Source organism: Teleopsis dalmanni, chromosome 1, assembly GCF_002237135.1.
Source record: "Teleopsis dalmanni isolate 2A chromosome 1, ASM223713v2, whole genome shotgun sequence".
In the NCBI taxonomy this organism is placed as follows: Eukaryota; Metazoa; Arthropoda; class Insecta; order Diptera; family Diopsidae; genus Teleopsis; species Teleopsis dalmanni.
In genome coordinates, this window is record NC_051846.1 from 32,699,983 (window position 1) to 32,720,672 (window position 20,690).

The 20,690-nt window shown below is 24.4% G+C and overlaps 3 protein-coding genes across 3 annotated transcripts in view; 1 reads left to right on the forward strand and 2 right to left on the reverse strand.

Annotated features, from left to right (window-relative positions):
• LOC119667308 overlaps positions 1–20,690 on the forward strand; it is a gene marked incomplete at its 3' end in the record, with an annotated part of 92,803 nt that overhangs the window by 51,535 nt on the left and 20,578 nt on the right.
• On the reverse strand, positions 4,788–6,483 carry LOC119667307. The gene is made up of 3 exons (XM_038076597.1): positions 6,451–6,483; positions 5,857–6,003; positions 4,788–5,205 (listed from the first exon to the last, which is right to left on the reverse strand). The coding sequence occupies exons 2-3, from the start codon at positions 5,871–5,873 to the stop codon at positions 4,839–4,841; spliced, it is 384 nt and encodes a 127-aa protein (XP_037932525.1). The 5' UTR covers positions 5,874–6,003; positions 6,451–6,483; the 3' UTR covers positions 4,788–4,838.
• Positions 18,869–20,690, reverse strand: part of LOC119679183 (protein encore-like) — an 8,224-nt gene continuing 6,402 nt past the window's right edge. Inside the window, exons 2-4 of the mRNA XM_038091392.1 lie at positions 19,709–20,687; positions 19,540–19,645; positions 18,869–19,479 (exon numbers count right to left, since the gene is read on the reverse strand). Coding sequence (XP_037947320.1) covers positions 19,415–19,479; positions 19,540–19,645; positions 19,709–20,687 — 1,150 coding nt within the window. The 3' untranslated portion in view covers positions 18,869–19,414. The remainder of the gene's footprint in view (positions 19,480–19,539; positions 19,646–19,708; positions 20,688–20,690) is intronic.

A 20,690-nucleotide genomic window follows, 5' to 3' on the forward strand; every position in this document is an offset into this window, starting at 1 on the left:
TTGCATTTACACACTACATTTTGAAATTTTTTATACAACCAATGAAATCACTTACATTAAATTAATTTAAATTTATAAATTATTCACACTACCGCTATAGCGTACAGAACTTTTATTACTTTCTAATCGCAGTATCTGTTTTGGCGGCAAATAAATATTTTGAACGTCAAACTTACATACAGTGATTTTTAAACTGTCCTTTTTTAAATTCGTACTAATTGGACTAGTTTAATGTTATAAATATTTTAGTAAAATTAATAATAAATATTAGTAAAGATTATACCATAAAATATTTATAAATTTGTAGATTAACTATTATTAAATATAAAAAAATATGTTCATTAAAATTAATTTGTTATTAGGTGTTATTTTTAAGCTGTTGGTTATTATTGTTTAGTTACTATTTTAAAAATAAACAATAACACATGTTAAGGGAAATTAAATATTATTGTATGCTTTAATTTTCAATAATTATACACCTGAAAATATTAACAAAAAAAAAAAGAAAAATTGTTTAAATGATATTACAAAAAGAAAATATTTATTTTTTTTATCCAAAAAACAGACAACAGTAGTTTAATACAAAATTATTAACTAAAAAATTAATTAATTTCTTTTTTTTTAATGTAAAAGGCTTTTAAAAGGTTTCAGGAAAGAAGGGGACTGAAGATGAATATCGAAGATAAACGAAATATCGAAAAAGTATTTTAATAAAATATAAAATCTTTTTAAATATAAATAATAAATTACAGTTTTTTTATTGCTATTTAAATGACCAATTAGCCCGCTAATAAATTATTATATAATATTTTCGGTCACAAATAAAATTATAAACTAAAATTAATTTTATTAATTTGGAGTCAAATTAGTTGTGCTATAAGAATCAGCTGCCCCTTCCTCCCTTATAAAAACCAATATCGAATTATGTGTGCAAAGTAAAGAACAAAAAAAAACTATTGCTACCAATACTATTCAAACTGTTGTACTGCATACGATTGAACAGCAGTTGCTCCCTTATGCCTTCAATATAATTTGACTACAGTGAGTGGCAAAAAGTATTGTAACACCAATTGCTCTTTGATGGTACGTTGCGCATAAGAAAGCAGTCGGTGGCTGATGGCAAATTGTTTAATATAATAATTAAATTTTTAAATTTCTTATAAGATTCTAAGGTTGTAAGAGCAAGTATCAAATGATGTTACTCTTTTTCTGTTTAATCTATCCAAGAACTATTCTTTTCTTGTGAAGTAAAGATATAGCAAAGAAAAATATAAAACAAAATTATTTTATATATGATACATTCTGAGAATTTTAAATACAATACCCAAAAAGAAAAAAGAAACTACCCACAAAGTATTGAGTATTGTACAGTAAAATATTATATATGATTTAATATAATAAATAATATATCAAAAGATAGTTATAGTAATTGTGTGTAGTTAATATAATTGTGTGGTTTTTAATATGTACACATATTTTTACAAAATATTATTCATATAAAAAATATTGAATATTTCAACGAACTGACTAGAAACCACATGTTTTTAGTTGTCATCAAGACGTTTTTTTGAACCAGCATTTGTATAAGTCGGTGGGCCGAAATTCTCATCACCTATTGGGAATACTACAGGCATTTGTTCTAACATTAACAACCCAACAGCAGCGTCCAGTTCATCTTGTGTATAATCAGTTACTCTAGAAATGGAAATAAAAGATTGTATATTTAAAATTAATTAAAATATATAATTTCTATATAAAAATGAAATTTTGTTATACTTAAAATTTTACTATTTTATTTCTTTAAAAAACATTTAAAGTCTTTTTACCAATTTGATATTTTACAAAAGATTTTTTGCAGATACATTTTTATAGTGAGTTAAAAATAAATTCTGGAAAACTTTGAAGGATCACATTTTATGCCACAAATAAAGTTTTACGAATGTGATATAGAGAAAGAATGTCTTAAAATCAACAAATGATTGTTTAGTTATATGATTTAAGATCCATATTTTTCGTGATATATGTTTGGGCGCTCGATTAACACCCAATAGTCGATCAGAATAATCTATTCTTTGACATGCTTCCTCCAAAGGCGTAGTGTAGCTTAATAGTGCTTAATCGAAAGGCTTAAAAACTGAAGCAATTAACAATACAACAGACAAACTAACTTATAGACAGACAAACATTGACAATTTAATTCATCTCGCCAGACATGTCCATACATGTCTGGCAAACTTACTGTAAGGATACAGTACTTATTAGTTGGAATGAATAATGTTATACTTAATACATTTTGATTCGAATAATTTTCTTTCAGACTTACTCTTTATGTTCAAGAGGTGGGCCAAGTACTACTGGGGTCTTTAACCGTCTCAGGCTTTCCAAAGTGTTTTTCTCATTACTGTTACTGCGAAAATGAAAAAAACCATAAACAATAATCATATATTCAGTTTCTACATAACAAAAATCTTAATTATTTTCTTAAATAATAGATAATTTTTAATTAAAATAATTTTTTAAAAAACTTACTCTGCGCCTTCTTCCATTGCGGAAAGATTTTGTGAATAAAAGAAAGAACAAAAAGTTTTGGGAACAAAACAAAATAAAAATTTCTGTTCCTAAAAATTTATTTTTATTTCCAGTGTTCCAAAATGTCTTTTTTTTTGTAGAGATCATTTTTAACGTTTATTGATGGACTATTTTAATTTGTAGTAAAATAATAGTTAACGATATAAAAATCTGCACGGGAATATTGAAAAAAATTTAAGTAAGCTTTTATTATAATCAGTATTAAAATCTTATTGAAGAGATTGTACATTTATATTGACCCAACACATCCAACACTCTTGTTAGCATAACAAGCATAACCAACCGCAGAGTCATTTAATCAAATGAACTACCAAAGTTCATAGTTATATAGCATGTACCTCAAATGACTGATATGGGTCAAAAATCACAATTGCAAAGCAAATGACTGATTTTTGCATACAAAATCTTATATGCGCAAATGGGATCCACACTCGCGGAATGGAGCTCATTTTGCATAAATGAGTTCCAACGAGTTTTAAATGAGTTCCAAATTAAATCAACAGGCTCGTTGACAAATCAGCTGTTTGAAATGAGAATAAATGAATAACAGCGAATGTAAAGACTCTTAAATGACTGATTTCAAATGATTCATTTGCGGTCAGTGTAAACGCCATATTAAGTTGTTACTTTAACTCGACTTTAAAAAAAACAAAAAGCAGTAGACAAACAATTACCAAAACTTTGGTGAGCACGCCAACATGTTGGTTGTGTGTCATTCAAACGTGCACACTATCATTTTTGAATGTCATTCTTAGATTTTCTCTATTGAATGACACTCAAAAATGATAGCCTGTACAACGCTTTAAGGTGAAAAATGTCAAATGTAACCCACAAAAAAAATTTGCCACAAAGAAAACTACTAACTTTGAAATATGTGTCATATGTTTTGTATGCAAAATGCATTCAAACAACAGCTGAGCTGTAAACAAAGACACTAAGGAAGTAAGTATTTAATAAAATCTTTGTTTTTATCAATTGAATATGTAATTGATATATAAAATGTATATAAATGATAAATATATTAATTATATATTTAATTTATATTTAATAATTATATTATTAGCGATTTATGAAAACAGGCTGTGTTGCTTACTGTCATTTTTTCTCCAAAACGTATTAAAATTGTAAAATCCTAAAAGGCGCAAATTCTAAAATTTATTACTAATCAACACTCTTTTGCCTTAGTGTCGAGGCACAAATACACCGGCTCTCATGCCGGAATTTGAATCGACATATTGTTTTACTCATGCCGTACCCGAGACACTCTGCGTTACATGGCCCTAACAGATAGAAGCTGTCTTTAAACTTTCACAAAACTTTCTGACACATAAAATTTGTTTCACATGCAATAAGTAACTTATGTCAATGGAAACAACAAATTTTTGAAGTCATATAAGTAACTTACTAAGTTAGCAGGTAATTCAGATTTTCACGTAAATACTGTTTCAAACTGTACTAACTTAGTATTGGCGTGTGCTAGAAAGGATATATATTGGATAATAAGCAATATATATAACTTTTAAACTATAGACTTTAGCTGATTTTTCAATCAGCTTTTTACGAAAGGAATATTAAGATATTTGAGATTCTATTAAATATTCATCATTATCTTTATTATTATTATATTTCTCAAATTACTTTCTATTGCTTTGTTTATATGAAAGATGTCCTCAATTGCAACTTTATGGTCTTTTGCACTGTAGATTACTGTTGCGACCAATTGATTTTTATAATACAAAGCAAAGCATTTACATTCCCTAAGTAATATTAAGACCGACACATTAAATATGTTTAATGAATTTGAAAGAAAAAACAGTGTTCACACCAACACTTTTATATTACTCAACTTGAAACAAGTCATTAATCAGCTGTTGTATTTATGTCTCTGCTTTAAAAATATTGTGAACAAAGTGTATTTGGTTATTAGTAAGTATTTTGAATCATAGAGTTAATAATTTAGTTAACAAATTTATTTTATTGATTTGTGTCCTTAATTTGCTACAGAAATGAGTTTGTTATTATAACAATTAAAAATAGAAATTAATTTAATCGTAGTGGATTGTTATATTTTGATTAGATTAGACATGTATTGAATTTACTATATATTTTATAAATATATAAAAATATATATAAGAAATTATAGTAAAATGTATATTAATTAAAATTTAATTTTATATTTTATTTTCATATATGGTAAACTTAATCTTATAAACTCTTTTGATTTGATTTTTTAAAGCCACATATTATATTTAGCGAATTGATTTTCGACCTGGTTTAGGGGCTGGTTTGTAGCCTGTTTTCACACCACCTTTTTTGCGACGTCCTTTACGGCCTGATTTGTGTTGTCTTTTACGATTTTCTTTTCCATCTGCTTTGGGTTCTAAGTTCTGTTTTGTCAACACAACTGGCACCTCCTCCTCTGCTTGTTTTATTATAATGTCAGGTAAATCATTTTCTTCTTTAATAGATGTTGATACTTCATCCTGGTTTTCGATTTCTTGAGTTGACAATAAATCTGTAGTAACTTCAGCAAAAACTACTGGTGTTGTTGCCAACATAAGTGAAGCAAAAGCGGCTTCTAACTCATCTTCAGTGTAATCAGTATGTCTATAATTTCTGGAAGAAGAACACATATGAAATCATCAATAAATACTATAATAATAATTATGTTTAATAGATATATAATAAATATAGTTTAAGTAATTTAAAAATTAAACTTAATTAAATTAAAGTTAGTTATGAGGAAAGAGATAGTTTTCTTCATTGAAAGTATTATTTTAATAGAGCAATTTTTTTGGACGGTAGTTAATTGCAACAACAAAATTTTATTAATTAATTTTTGGAAAAGCTTACAGCTGTTTCACGTATTGTCAAATACTTAGCTTCAGTGATCTTTTAACTACGGATGTAACGAAATATATAAATATATTTAAAAATATATATATTAAAAATATATACAAGAAGGTATATTTCTTATATGGCGGGGTTGAACTTGCTAAATTTGCTCAGAGTCAGTGTTCATTAACCAATTGACACAAAGACTTATACGTTTTGAAACTTCATTAACAAATTCATTTGCTGTGTTATATTAGCACCAAAATCATAAAATAGTTTTAGAATAATTAAATTAATTAATATTGTTATTTTAATTGTTCGAGTTTTGTGCTATTCATTTGTAGAGGCATTATTTATTGCATGCTTTTATATGCAATAAATAAATAAATTTTAAACATGTAAATAAAATGTTTAAAAATTATATTGACTTACTCTTTTTCTGCTTCCATTATCTTTAGTATACGTGGACTAGTCAGAAATAATAATATCGGCTTAAAACTCGTTGAAACTTTAAAGTTCTGTGTCCAAAAATATTTTTGAAATTGTTTACTTCAACTTTAATTCGAGAAATTGACCTGACTAAGTACGGAAATTTCAGAATAATTATTTAAAAATATTTTATATATTGATATTTCTGTTTAAAGCGTCTACAAAAGTTACTACAAAATAAAAAAAAACGGCGAAATGTCATAACTTTATATTAAAAACTAAAAAATAATATCTCTCTAGTTTAAATGTTTATTAAATTTTTGAAAAAATCCGTAATGTTTATTACTGCAGCACTGCTATTTACTCAGTATTTTTATTAAATATATTAAATAAATTTTAGTGATCCCGACATTAAAATGAAGACGGCTTTTCATAACTTAAAGAAGTGAATTATTAATGTAGCTTTTAATTATTAAAACTAATTTGTCACAAAATGCAAGCTATTTTATTCACACACTATATATTTTATATTAAAATTTTTTATACAATCTAATAATTTATTTATATTCAATTAGTTTAGAATTTTAAATTATTTACATTTTTATTATTCACTTTCTGATCGCAGCTTTCTTTTTGGCGCCAAATACATTTTTTTAAATGTCAAACTTCCAATGCAGTGACTTTTAAACATTTCTAATTAGATTTGTACTAATTGGACTAGTTTTATGGCATATATATTTTGATTCGATTAATAATAAATACCAGTAAAAATCATATTAAACATTATGTTTAATAAGTAAACTCATTTTGTGTCAAATATCAAATTATCAACAAAATAAATTTAATCTTAATGTAAAAGAAACTTACTTATAATTAATACACCTCTCTTATAGATTTAATTAATTAACTACTATAGTTGCATTATACATCTACATTATATATCTAATTTAGTAAATACTTCAACATATATATAGTTAATTATTTTTTATGAAAATTAACACAAACTATGCTTCTGTATGCAATTTGTAAAACATTATTGGCTCGTATAACAGAAAAGTATTTTACTACTAATAACATTCAAACTGTTGTACTGCGTGCGTTTGTATAACAGTTACTTCCCACTGCATTCAATATAGTTTAACTACAGTGAGTGGTAAAAAAGCACAAACTGTAGGCACCAAGTGTTTCTTCAAGGTTGGTGGAGGCTTATAAGAAAATTCTAATTTTCAATAATAATAATTATTTTAAATAATAATTTAATTTTAAAGTTTCTATAGGATTCTAGAGTTGTTATCACAAGTATCAAATGTTGTAACTCTTTTTCTAATTATTCTATCTAAGAACAATTTTTTTTGTTGTAGTAACGATATAGCAGAAATATATAAAACAAAATTATTTTATATCTGATACATTCAGAATATACTAAATACGATAAACAAACAAAACAAAAGATAAACTTATAATATACTTAACATTTAAAAATTATGTTTTTTTTTGATATAATAACTAATATATCATAAGAAAGTTTTGTATGACTATAAATCTATGCACACTGCCATTATAATACACTTTAATCTTATATGATACTTTTAATATGAAGTCATATATTTACAAAATATGAATTACAAAAAAATAATACTTTAATGAACTAGAGTAATATTCATTTATGAAATTAAAATTAGAAATCACATATTGAATTGGTTTTTTATTTGTCGTCATGGCATTTTTTTAAACCAACTTTTGAATTCTCATGAGTCCTCTGAGTCCTCATCATCATCTGTTAAAAATATAATGGGTATTTTCTTTAACATCAGTAGACCAGCAGCAGCATCCAGTTCATCTTGTGTATAATCAGTGATTCTAGAAATGGAAATTTAAGATTGTAGAATATGACACTAAAGATACATAATAACATTTAATTTTTTTGGAAAAATTAACTCTATTCAAGTTGAAATTTCGTTTTAATCAATGTATGAAATTGATCAATTTCACACTATAGATATTTGGGTACTCAATTAGTAATCAATAGTCAACCAGAATTATTCTCTTATCGACGTACAATCTCAAAAGACGCAGTGCAGAGTTTCGAATAACTCAAAGATCAGACTTATTAACAATCCAATTGACAAACGAGTACTTAGTCAGATAGAATATATAAGTTATGGAACCCGAACATTTCGACAAGCTCGAAATGTACGAAACTTGAATATTAATTTTAAGCTTTAGTACTTAACTTATATTAAGTAGAAGTTGTGAATGGTTGGAACAATTTCAACAATCATAATTATATTATAGTAATAAATATAATATATATTTGAACAGACATTGTGTGTGTGACATTTAATTTATCTCGTTACAAGTACAAACATGATTGGCAAACTTACTTTATCCTTATTTATAGCAGATTGAAAGAATAAGAATATAATAAGGATAATAAATACATTTTAATTTGAATAATATTATTATATACTTACTTTTTATGTTGAACAGGTGGACCAAGTCCTACCCGGCTCTTCAACTTTAAATTTTTAAAAAACTTACAACGCGCCTTCTTCCATAGCGAAGAGATTTGTGGATAAAAACAAAAAAAAGTTCTTAGAAAATGTCAAAACAAAATTTCTGTTAACATTTCCAGTGTTCTAAAATGTTTCTTTTATTAAAGGTATTATGATTGCTTTTTGTAATACTATTATTAGTAAGATGTTTGACACACATGAGAAGAGATAATGCTTTACTTTAATTATATATGTTGAGGCTAGTTGAGTTGAGTCAGTGTTTGAGTTGAGTCAGGATTATTAAAGATTTGTGGTATATAAAGAACAGCGAGACTATAAAGACTTAGATTTCCAGACTGAAGTGTCTTTGTCCAGGCTTACCCAGAATCAGGCTTAATTTTAGTGTATTCACATTTATTAGTTCACTAGATGATATTTCCGACAATGGTTTTGTCCAGGTACTTCCATTTTTCAATATTTCTGGTTGGTTCTAATGTGACCAACTTTCTATCCACAATTATGAGGAATGTGGTATCAAAACGGTTTTCTTAGCTAATTAAAGAGGATTTGATCGTTCATCCATTTTACCTATGCATCCAAGTATTGAAATTGTTGAACGGTACATAAAATGTTATGGAAAAATTTAATTTTACTTGTAATCTAGAGTTTGAAAAAATAATTAATAAAGAAATACTAATAGAAATAAGCAATTAAATAAATGAACCAGATTTGCTTTAACTTAAAATTTTTCTTTCCCACTAACACTTGGTATTTTCTTGTTTTTGTATACAACAACACAAACAAAACAGAATCAGTTGCTTATGCAGTCTTTACCGAGAAACAACTTTACCGAGAAATAATTAAAAACCGATGTTCAGGCGTTTGTCATTTTATACCGATTACACGTAATACTAACACTCATTTCAGACGGAATATTATAATATGACTGCATATAATAAAATACGATGTTAAATAAAACATATTTTTTGTATGGAGTTTTATGTCAATTTCTAGTGCGAAACAGATGTTGGTACTAGGGTTTACCAAGCAACATGTGAGAACCCTATTTGTTTGTGCTATCAATTCGTCCAACCTTAACTTTTATGAGAATGAAGTATTTTATTGCCAGTTACTTTCAAACTGTGTTATTGAGCACTATTGAAAAAATTTATTACCAGCATTATAAGGCATACCAAGACCTTTTCTGTTTCTGATCGCCAACAATTGTACTCAGCCACTGATCGTTAATAAGTTTACTCGGCCATTGATATACCGCAACATATTACTTCATTTTGGAAGTATATAGGACCATGTTATACAGGCAGTCATATGATGAATGATCATGACCAAAAGGCATGTTATACAAAGAGTCAAATCCCAATTGTCAATTTCCTACTTTTATTTCTATATTTTGGTGCATTTTTTGTGTACCTATATTTAAAAGATATTTGCTTTTGTGTGAATATAGATCTATAAGATATCTATACAAAAATACACAAATTCAGTCTTAATAGATGCAAATTCTGACATTTGTTATTAAGCAAGACTTTTTTAAACAGCATGACGTGACAGAGAACCTCGTCACCGTGATTGAAATTTCTCTCTTTTTCTTATTCTAAATTTTTTATCTACAATGAAACAACAATAGTGTGATCATGACTATCTGAACTACACGGCACTTAGTATGATCTGATATCATTATGTCAGTTCGTCAGGAAGTAACGGATATCTTATTCTCATCTTGATCACCTTTTGTCTTCTTATGACTTAAGCCCAATTTTACCTTATTCTTTTTGATATGGTTTTGCTTTAACTAAAATTGATTGCTTCTTTCGTCTTCAGATCTTTTTGGTTAGCATTGCATGTGGGTGGACAATGTGTTGCAATGTAATCAAATCACTTTATTTTATAAAAACGTACTGCAAGTTATGGCACTCTAATATGAGTGAAATATTTTCATTTACAGAACTAAGTGTGCTTGAGTTGTAGTTCATGAATACAGAGAACTACACTACCTCTAATAGATATAGAATGGTTGTCAAAATAATTGAATTTGAAAAGATACTCAAACTTTCAACTTTGATATTGACCATCACTATTAGGTTGATTCATCTCTACCTAATGGAGGAGTCGTGCCTTTGGTTCTATTAAATATCGACTTGCACCAATGGGGCGAGGATATTCAACATGGTTTTAGGTAAATTTAAGAAATGTGCTTCATCTGGTTGTATTATATTTGTACAACAAACATATCTTTCATATAACTACATACCCATTTCTGGACGATAATTCTATTGAAAGTTATAACTAGGTTTCAATAGCAGCAATAACTTACAACTGCATTTTCGGTTTATAAGGTCTTGTCTTTGCTACAAATACAACAGAATCTTCTTAGTGTCCATTGATGATTCGATAATATACTCGCTTATTTTCTTACGATAATAAACACTACTTATATAGTCTTGGGTAACACATAATTCCTTTAATACTTACTTGATAATGGCTTGCTTTATGCAATTTAAAGTTGAGATATCCCTCATGTATTCTCAATACTGACGTTTTGTCTTTTTTTTTATATTCGATTACAAGCAAAATATTACTTTTTTGGTTTTTATTTTATTCATTATTTTATACTCAGAGATACAAGTATTGATACTTTGAAGTATTCACATAATTATATACAGTACTTTTGAGAATTGATCATATGAGACACCATCCACTCTTTAAACTATCATATTATCCCTAGTAGTATCTAACTAATGCTGTTCATTTATAAAAAAAATTGAAGAACTTTACTTATAGGAATATCTTACTAGTAATACTACTAATAGTAATATCTAGCTTATGATGTTAAATTATAGGAAAATTGAAAGTCTTTACTAATAGGAATAAAAATCTTTTCAAAGGAATCTATAGCTTTCTGCTTAACTTTCTCAGAAGATAATACTCTCTAGTTATACCGAATTAATTCAAGAGATATTTCTACATCTGTAACTTTTCCTAAATAACGGCATTTTCTTAAGTAATGCTTAAAATGCAACTTACATTACCTTTGTCATAAATGCAACAAAGATCATAAAATTAAAATCTATATATATTTCTTATATCAATTTCTGATATTCTTTTTATTTTGTAATTTAAAAACTGTAGTGTCTGTCATAAGTCTTTTCTATTAAATATATTGCAAATCCTATATATTGCAAATCCTACAACTAGTGATATCATATATTTATATAGATTTGACGAGTGCCTAAATTCAATTTCTGTTAATGATCTTTTGTTCAATTAAGATTTAGCCTTTTTGTCTGAAGAACTTGTACTCAATAATGACTGTAAGCACTTAGGTAAAATATTGTGTTCCCCATTAATAAAAAGTACATTTATTTTAATATAATAATAACATAATATATACTATGTTTTAATATATTTTGACATCATATTGTTACTGCACATGTCCTATTATAATTATACCTATTATAATTGAAGGATTTGGAAATTGATTAGTAACCACAGATATTAATACTAGGTATAGGTTTTCGATGAATAAATTATGTAAGAATTTATTTCTCTGACGATATAAGGAATGCACTCATTTTAAAGATCGTATAATGCTGTGTTCCCCTGAAATAGAATATATAGTCACTCTTCAGCTTAACCTTTTAACGATATATAGATTGTACTGGCTTTAAAAGCTGTGTAATGCTGTGTTCCCCTGAAATAGATTATGTACTCACTCAGCTGAATTTAAGTTACTATAAGTATATTTCAACATCCATCACATTCTTCTGAGGAAATATAGATTGTACTTGTTGTAAAGAGGTTTCAAGGGTTTTGACTCTTAGCTAATAACACTGATGTTTTAATTAACAATAAAAACAATAAAATCAATTATCATTTTAAATAAGTATTAATGTCATTACTTTCACTTGACATAATATTTTAAATACATAACGTCACTCTTGAAAATTGATCAATCATCTCCTAATTAGAAAGAAACGCTCTATTATAAAGCAAAAAAAAATTTATATATTTTTTTGTTTTTTACTTATTTAATATATTTATGTATATATAATTTTATATCTCTCTAGTGTATATAAATTAAAATAAATAAATACATTATACTTTGTTTCATTAATAATTTTTTTCCTTTGTTAATTGTTTTTTTTTTGTTTTTAATATTATATACCTTAATTATTTTTTATAATTATATTATATTAATAATTTATCATTAAAGTGTTTGGTATTATCTTTTTGTATTTTTTTTTTTAATTGTTTAAGTTTTGACTTCTCAGATTTTCATTTACGTAGTGTTTTTATCTTTTATATACTGTAATAATTATAATAATAATAATAATTGTATAACATAGTATAACTTTTTATTTTAAAAATTTTATTTCATTTACTTTTAAATTTTATTCAACAAAACAAAAACAAAAATCCTAACAGGATATATAGTAACTTGTCACATTTCTTACTTTTGTCGCTTGTCGTTTTTGAATATTTTACTCTTTTTGACTGACTTCCATCCATTTGTTAATATCTTTTTGACTTTTTTGATCCTTTTCAACACTGTCAATAAAGTTTTTATTTAGTTTTTATTTTTTAATATACGGCTTTTAGTTATATACATGTTTATAATTTGTTTTATGTATGTATAATGTGTAGTTGTAATTCCATTGTTTTTTTTAAGTGCAAGTCAATTATAATGATTTAAGTTGATATCTTTAAGAGAAGTGATGGTATGTTAGAGAAACTTAGGACTATACAATTAGCTAAGAAGCAAATTGCCTCTTGATAGTGTCTAGAGTCAGCAAGTATTTAGGTTTTTGTAGGTCTATCGATCTATCAAAACACAAGAAAAAAATATAAATGAATTGTAATATAATTAAAAATAAAGAATACATATTATGATCGTTTTTGATTAGCAAATCTAGGGTAACTTTTGCACATAAGTTTTACTTTTAGTACAGTTTTCTTTTCCGATTGGTTAATCTCATACAAAAAGTATAACACTTGAGAATAATGTATAACACTCTAGATTTTTGCCAGTTAAATCAATTTTTTTTACAATAAAAGAACAATATTTAAAAATATTATAACAATATCTATAAACAATATATAGGCAATTGAGTAACAAAATTTGAGTCAGATATGACACGACAAGAGCAAATCTAGATTGCACAATCTAGTTTCAAAAAGCAATATAAGTTTGTTAGTAATTTAGATAATATTATTTAATTTATACTATTTTAAAAGTTATTTTATATTTAAAAAAAAATTAAAAAATGTTTGAATTTTAAAACAAGCCAAATTTTAGTTAAAACTTTTTATTTCTTAATTTTTAAATTGTAAAATAAAATTTAAAAAAAGAAAAAAAAAGAAGAGATGTAATTTATGATATAACAAAGTTTAAATTTATATTTTAATAATTATAAAAAACTGACTTTTTATGACATTTAACATACCATTTCTCTTCTCTCACGGCTTTTAGACAACTTTACTGTGTTAATGATAAACTTTAAATTGTTATAATGCTTTACTGCGTTAAAAGTAAAAAAGTTAGAGTAATTTTATAATACATAATTAATATGTTAAAAAAGAAAATATATGTACTATTGTTTGCTTCAAAGTATGTATTTCTGAATGGAGTTTATTTTTATTAACTATTTCAAATCTTATACCATAACTGAATTATAACTGTTATAACCTTACTTATTATTTATTGACATTATTCGGCTTATGAAGTTTTGTTATATTACTACCTGTTTGCTATTTAAAGTGTTTTCTGTTATAGCTTATTTAATTTATTTTCAATTTTGGTTTATGGCCAAATTTCATAAGATTCGTAGTAAGGAGCTTATATCTTGCTTTCTAATTTACTTACTGGTGGTAAGAGAACTGCAGCAAAAGAATAAATTTATTTTTCAAATAAATTGTTCTCATGCTTTAAGTTAAATATTTCTTGCCGTTACTCATTTTTATTCAATATATAATTTTTTTTACATATGTAAATTATTGTATATACATTTAGACTTATTATTTATTTATTAACAGAATCATTTTTCAACTATAAGTATATCATTTAAGTTTGTACAATATTCTGTATTTCGAGGAGACTTATCGCAATGGTTATGGTAATTTAGACATTTAAATTTCAAATTTCGTATAACAGTTATAAAAAGCATTTCAAAAATATTTACGAACTGTTATATGCAACTTTTGGATTTTGCATTTGGTTTATAAGTCCACAAGTCTCACATATACTTAAACACTTTGTTCATATTCGGTAATGATACTTTACTTAAAGTTAAAGTTATATAGGTATATAATTTCTTATATAAATTTATATAAAAAATGTATATAATTATATTTAAATATACATACTATTTAAATACATATTATTTTATATAATATTATGAAAGGAAATGTATACAAAATTGTTTAAAAAAAAATAAAAAATTAAGTAATGCTTAAGGCAGAGAAGTGTTCAATTGTATCGTATTTTAAAAATCTAGTTGACAAAATTTTAAGCGTTAATTCGGGCATAATTACTATTATTACTAACATATTTTTTCTTTCTAAAGATTTCGTAATAAAGTGATTAAGTGATTGTTACTGAGATTAGCAAAATAAAAGACTAATGAACACTTTTTTAAAGTTTAATAAATATTGCTTTCGTTAATGTCATTTGATTGATTGTTTGTTTGGTGTATAGTAAAGACAATATTGATTATAACAGATCAAAAAATATTAATGTGAAATAATTGAAATACAAAATAATTAAAAAAATACAACCAAACCTACTAAATTGAATTATTTAAAAATATGAACAAAACATATGATATGACGTGAAAAAGCTAATTAATTGCATTAAGAACATTCATCTTATTTCAAAAGTATTAAATTCAAATGCAAAATAAAATTCAAAGCTTTTATAAGAATTAAATAAATGAATAATGGAATTTTTTTTAAAAAAATAATATTTTTCTTTGTTATCAATATTGTCTTTAAAAATGAGTAATACATAATGTACAAAATTTGACGCTTTTGAAAAAAATGTATAATGAATATATATTTTAGTAAAACAGAAATAATAATTCCTATTTAGGTGAAAACGTGAATTTCTAATTTAGACAAAAAAGTACGAGGATTAGAAAAAAAATATAAAAGAAGTAGCAACTAAAAATAAATATACAAAAAAAAAACTACAAATATATAAGAAATTATACAAATATCAAAAAAAAAAAAACAAATTACATATGTATAGATGAAAAGAAAAAACTAAATATATACATACATAAATGTATAAAATGTAACAAATTAGAAACATAATAAAAAAATACAAAAAAAACACAAAACAAAAAAATTTTAAAGATTAGAACACAAAAATATTAATAAAATAAAAAAGAAAAAAATCCAAAAACAAAAGAACCAAAAACAAAATAATAAATTCAAAAAATGTGAATATACACAAAACACAAAAAATAAATAAAAGGACGCAAAATTAAATAATAAAATATAAAAAAATTCAACACAAAATATATATATACAAAATACAAAAAAAATTAAATAAAAAGGCAAAAAATAAATGCATAAAAAATATATAAATACAAAAAAAATAAATAAACAAAAACGACAGAAAAACACACAAGTAACAAAAAAATATAAAATATAAATAAATACAAAATCCAAAAAAAAATATAATAAATGCAAAAAAAAAAATTAAATACAAAGTACAAAAAAATTTAAAAAAATAAATACATAAAAAATTAAAAAAAAAACAAAATATAAATACAAAATACAAAAAAAATTTAAAAAAAAACAAAAAATAAATACTAAATACAAAAAAAATTAAAAAAAAAATAAACACAAAAATTAAACAAAAAAAAATAAACACAGAAATTAAAAAAAATAAAAATAAACACAAAAATTAAAAAAAAAAAAAATAAACACAAAAATTAAAAAACATAAAAATAAACAGAAAAATTAATAAATAAATACCAAAAAAATTGGTAACTGCAAAACAAATTAAATAATTACAAAATCAAAAAAATAAATACAATAACGTACTAAAAATATCTTACATAAAAAATAAATACAATAACGTACCAAAAATATCTTACATAAAAAAATCTATAAAAAAAATAAATTACAAAAAATATTGTGAACATATTTTAAACAGAAAATCAGAAAATGACATTATTCGAATACCATAAACAGTATTTACTTAAATAAAACAAAATTTTTTTTTTAAACTTCATTGTTATATTGTTAAAAGGATTTATTTTTTTATTTATACATTTTTATTTGCAATTTTTTTATGATTACTTTTATATATATAAAAGTATCATACCATAAGTATTATAACTCATTGAAAATAATATAGATAACTTTATATCACTCCTATTTCTTGCATACTGGCATTTGATTTATATATATGTTATATATAGTATATGCAGATGTATTTCTAAAATCTTCCTATTATATAAATATTTTTTTAATTATCATTTCTTTACTTTATATTATTAAAATTCCAAATTTTAAAAATTAAATTATTATAATGATTTATAATATACATATATAATATATATATAATATAATGTGATGTATATAATATATATATAATATAATGTGATGTATATAATATATATATAATATAATGTGATGTACATAATATATATATAATATAATGTGATGTACATAATATATATATAATATAATGTGATGTATATAATATATATATAATATAATGTGATGTATATAATATATATATAGTATAATGTGATGTATATAATATATATATAATATAATGTGATGTATATAATATATATATAATATAATGTGATGTATATAATATATATATAAATATATATAGATATATAATATATATAGATATATAATATATATAGATATATAATATATATAGATATATAATATATATAGATATATAATATATAAATATATATAATATAATATGTAATTTATATATTATATTATAATATATAAAATAAAATATATTAACTATATAATTTATTAAATATTATATTATATTTTGCTATATTCCAAAATATGTTTTATTATATTATGTTATATTTCATTGTATTAAAAAAAATATATTATAATAAAATAATTTATTTCATTATATTATATAATTTGATACTTCATTATATTATATTATATTATATTTCATTATATTATATTTCATTATATTATATTACATAATTGTATTGTATTTTATTATATTATATTACATTATATTGTATTATCTTATATTATATTATATATTTTTGAGAACTTTTTATGTATTATTTTATGTAAATCTTTCATATTTTTTATTTTTATTGATTTATTTCATTTTGGATTATTATATTATGTTATTTTAATTTTTCTTTTATTTTATTTTATTCATTTTCATTATCATTTTTAAAGTTATTTGTTAATATAGAATTTTACTTAAGCGGGTTTAAGGTCCGTTAAATTTAATTCTATTGAAATATAGGTCGAAATAATAATTAGGTATTTATTTTGCAACTATCATAATCAAAAAAAAAATATACCAAAAATGATATATAAAAGATAATGTCTTATTTTATTATTTTTATAAAATTGATGTTGTCTGAAATATTTAATTGTTTAAACAAATTTGTGATTGAATAATTTTATTTAAATTTAAGTATATAATTTTTGTTTTATTTAAATAAATTTCTTCATAGTTTCGAATATCAAACTATATAACATAATATAGTTATGAGCTGCTTCTTAAACATTAATATAACTGTTTAATATAATAAATTTAAAAGTATAAGTGACTTAAAACAAATGATGACAAATCAATAAAAGAAACAATTCAGTAAGTTTTATTTAATGAAAATCAAATATTATGACAAAAAAAAAGCAAAATCTTTAACATTTCAAATTTTTTCGATAACTTAAATATATATCTAATAAAAAAATATATGCGCGTAACAAAATTATAATAGAACTATATGCAAATAACAAAATTTTAAATTAATTTATATATTTAGATAACAAATAGTATGGTTTGGTCCTTTCATATAATTTATATAAACATAAACATAAAAATATATTTGTTTTGTAGATAAAGTCAAATTCAATTATTTGCAAATTAAATCAAATATTTAAGATAATCAAAAATTATAATATTATTTTATTAATAAAATTGAAAATGCTGTAGTTTTTGAAAAAATTAAATTATAATATATATAAGAGGATAGATAGATGGGGATGAAGTTTGCATATAGTTCAAAAAATGACTGACTAGTTAAGCGTCAAAATAAATTTTTTTTTATAATTTAGTAATGAATTCTTGAGATGTTTCATGCTAAATCTAGTTTTGGTTTGATACATCATAAAATTACGATTTCTTAAGAGTACTTCACTTTAAATACTATAAAATTATATGTATGTATATATCTATAAATTAGCGAATAATAGTAGTAAATATACATATATATTATATTTATATATAAAGAAATATATATATTTATATTTTTAGAACGACAAACTGTATGTGCTAATCATGTACTATTGGTGTCTTTTAAAGTTAACTCAGAAGGAGTTTATAAGTATTGACTATTGTTAATTGTTTTGTTTTTTGTTGTTTGTTATTTGTTTTTTTTATGGCACAGACATATTTACTTTCTTTTCTGACCTAATTGTCAAGTGGAAGAATTAAAACGTTTATATACATTTTAGTTATAACAAAAGATAGAAGTGGTTTCTCTGTTTTATTTTTCTCATACATATATCTTTGTATGTCTTTTCAGTTGTCTGTTGTGGATCCTGTTTTTGTTTATGTCGTTAAATTTCTATGTTTACTAATATTAATATAATTTTGTCACTTTCATCTTTTTGTCTCTTTGTAAAATGGCCCGGAAAATATTATTTTTAATAAATTTTTGTAATATTTTACCTTTTAGCTTAGAATTGTTTTCTTATGCGATTTAAAATTATTGTTATCTACGCTTTATATGCTGTTACTAGTAAATATATTAAATTAATTTTTTATTTAGATTTTAGTATAGCATCATTGTTTTGAATGTTGCTTAACGTGGCCGCGTCCCTTTGTAGTTGGGATTTGGATGTCTACTTGGCGCATGACGTGGATGTGCTACAGAAATAATAAGCTTTAATGTATGCTTTAAATTACATTTAAGAATTCTATATTAACCTGGTATCATCATATTTACAGTCGGATACATTCCAGTCATTTGAGCCATTGGGGGCCTTAGATCGGTTGATGGAGATCGGCGACTATTTTGCAGCGTTACGGATGGCTGAACATTAAAGGTAAATAAACTATTTTGTTCTATTTCAGTTATGCTTGTATTTTAACTTACGTGTGCAAAAATAGTTTGTCCGTACTTAACGTACATTCCTGATCCAGCATTTGGATTGTAGGTACCTAGCAACGGTTGGTGATGTGCCATTGCACCACCTAACACAGTTGCTGCACCGCTAGTGGTGGCAACAACTGTGCCACCATGCGGTAGAGGAGGCGGAATGTGATTCGTGCCACGAGCAGCTATATACAATGAAGCTGTAGGAGTTGTTTGTGGTTGATCTGCATGCATACCAGCACTGTTACTATTGTTTCCTATGTAAGTGGGCACGAAGCAATTAGTAATTGGTGTAGTAGATGCGGCAGAAATGCTATTTGGTGAATTGTTGTTGCTATTTTCGTTGCTGCTGGAATTTGTTCCGGGTGAATTACGTTGCGACACACTTCGTCTATATTCGATCGAGTTATTGGATTTATGTCTGAAACTAGCAGCGGCAGCATTTAATCTTATTGGTGGTTTGCCAGTTGTAGCATCTGACGACATGGTATGATGAGTACTAATAGTGTTACCAGTATAACTAGGAGGACCACTTAGAAGTGGTGTCTGTTGTTTATCCCCCCGTTTATTTATAATATGAGGTCGTGTACCTTGATAACCACTATTGGAATTATTTGGTGAACCACGAGTATCGTTGTTAATTGCAATCAATGCAGGTTTGTTACTCGTAGAACCATTATTGTAGGTTATGGAGTTGGTTATATTTTGACGATTGACATTATTTCCGCTAGCAAAGGATGGTGGTTTCTTATTTCCCGTGATGACAATATTACTTGTGCGTTTTTCATATGATGAATTATAAGCATTATGTGGACTATTTGAGGCAATGATACTGTTTTGATCAGAATTAACAGTTGTATAATAATGTGGTGTAGAACTAGCACTGCTGTAATTTCCATTACCAGTAGCAGCTGTTGGAGGCGTTGAAAAGAGCGGCGGGTTGCGCTGTAGTTGTTGAGATGAAAGTGAATGAGGTGTGCTT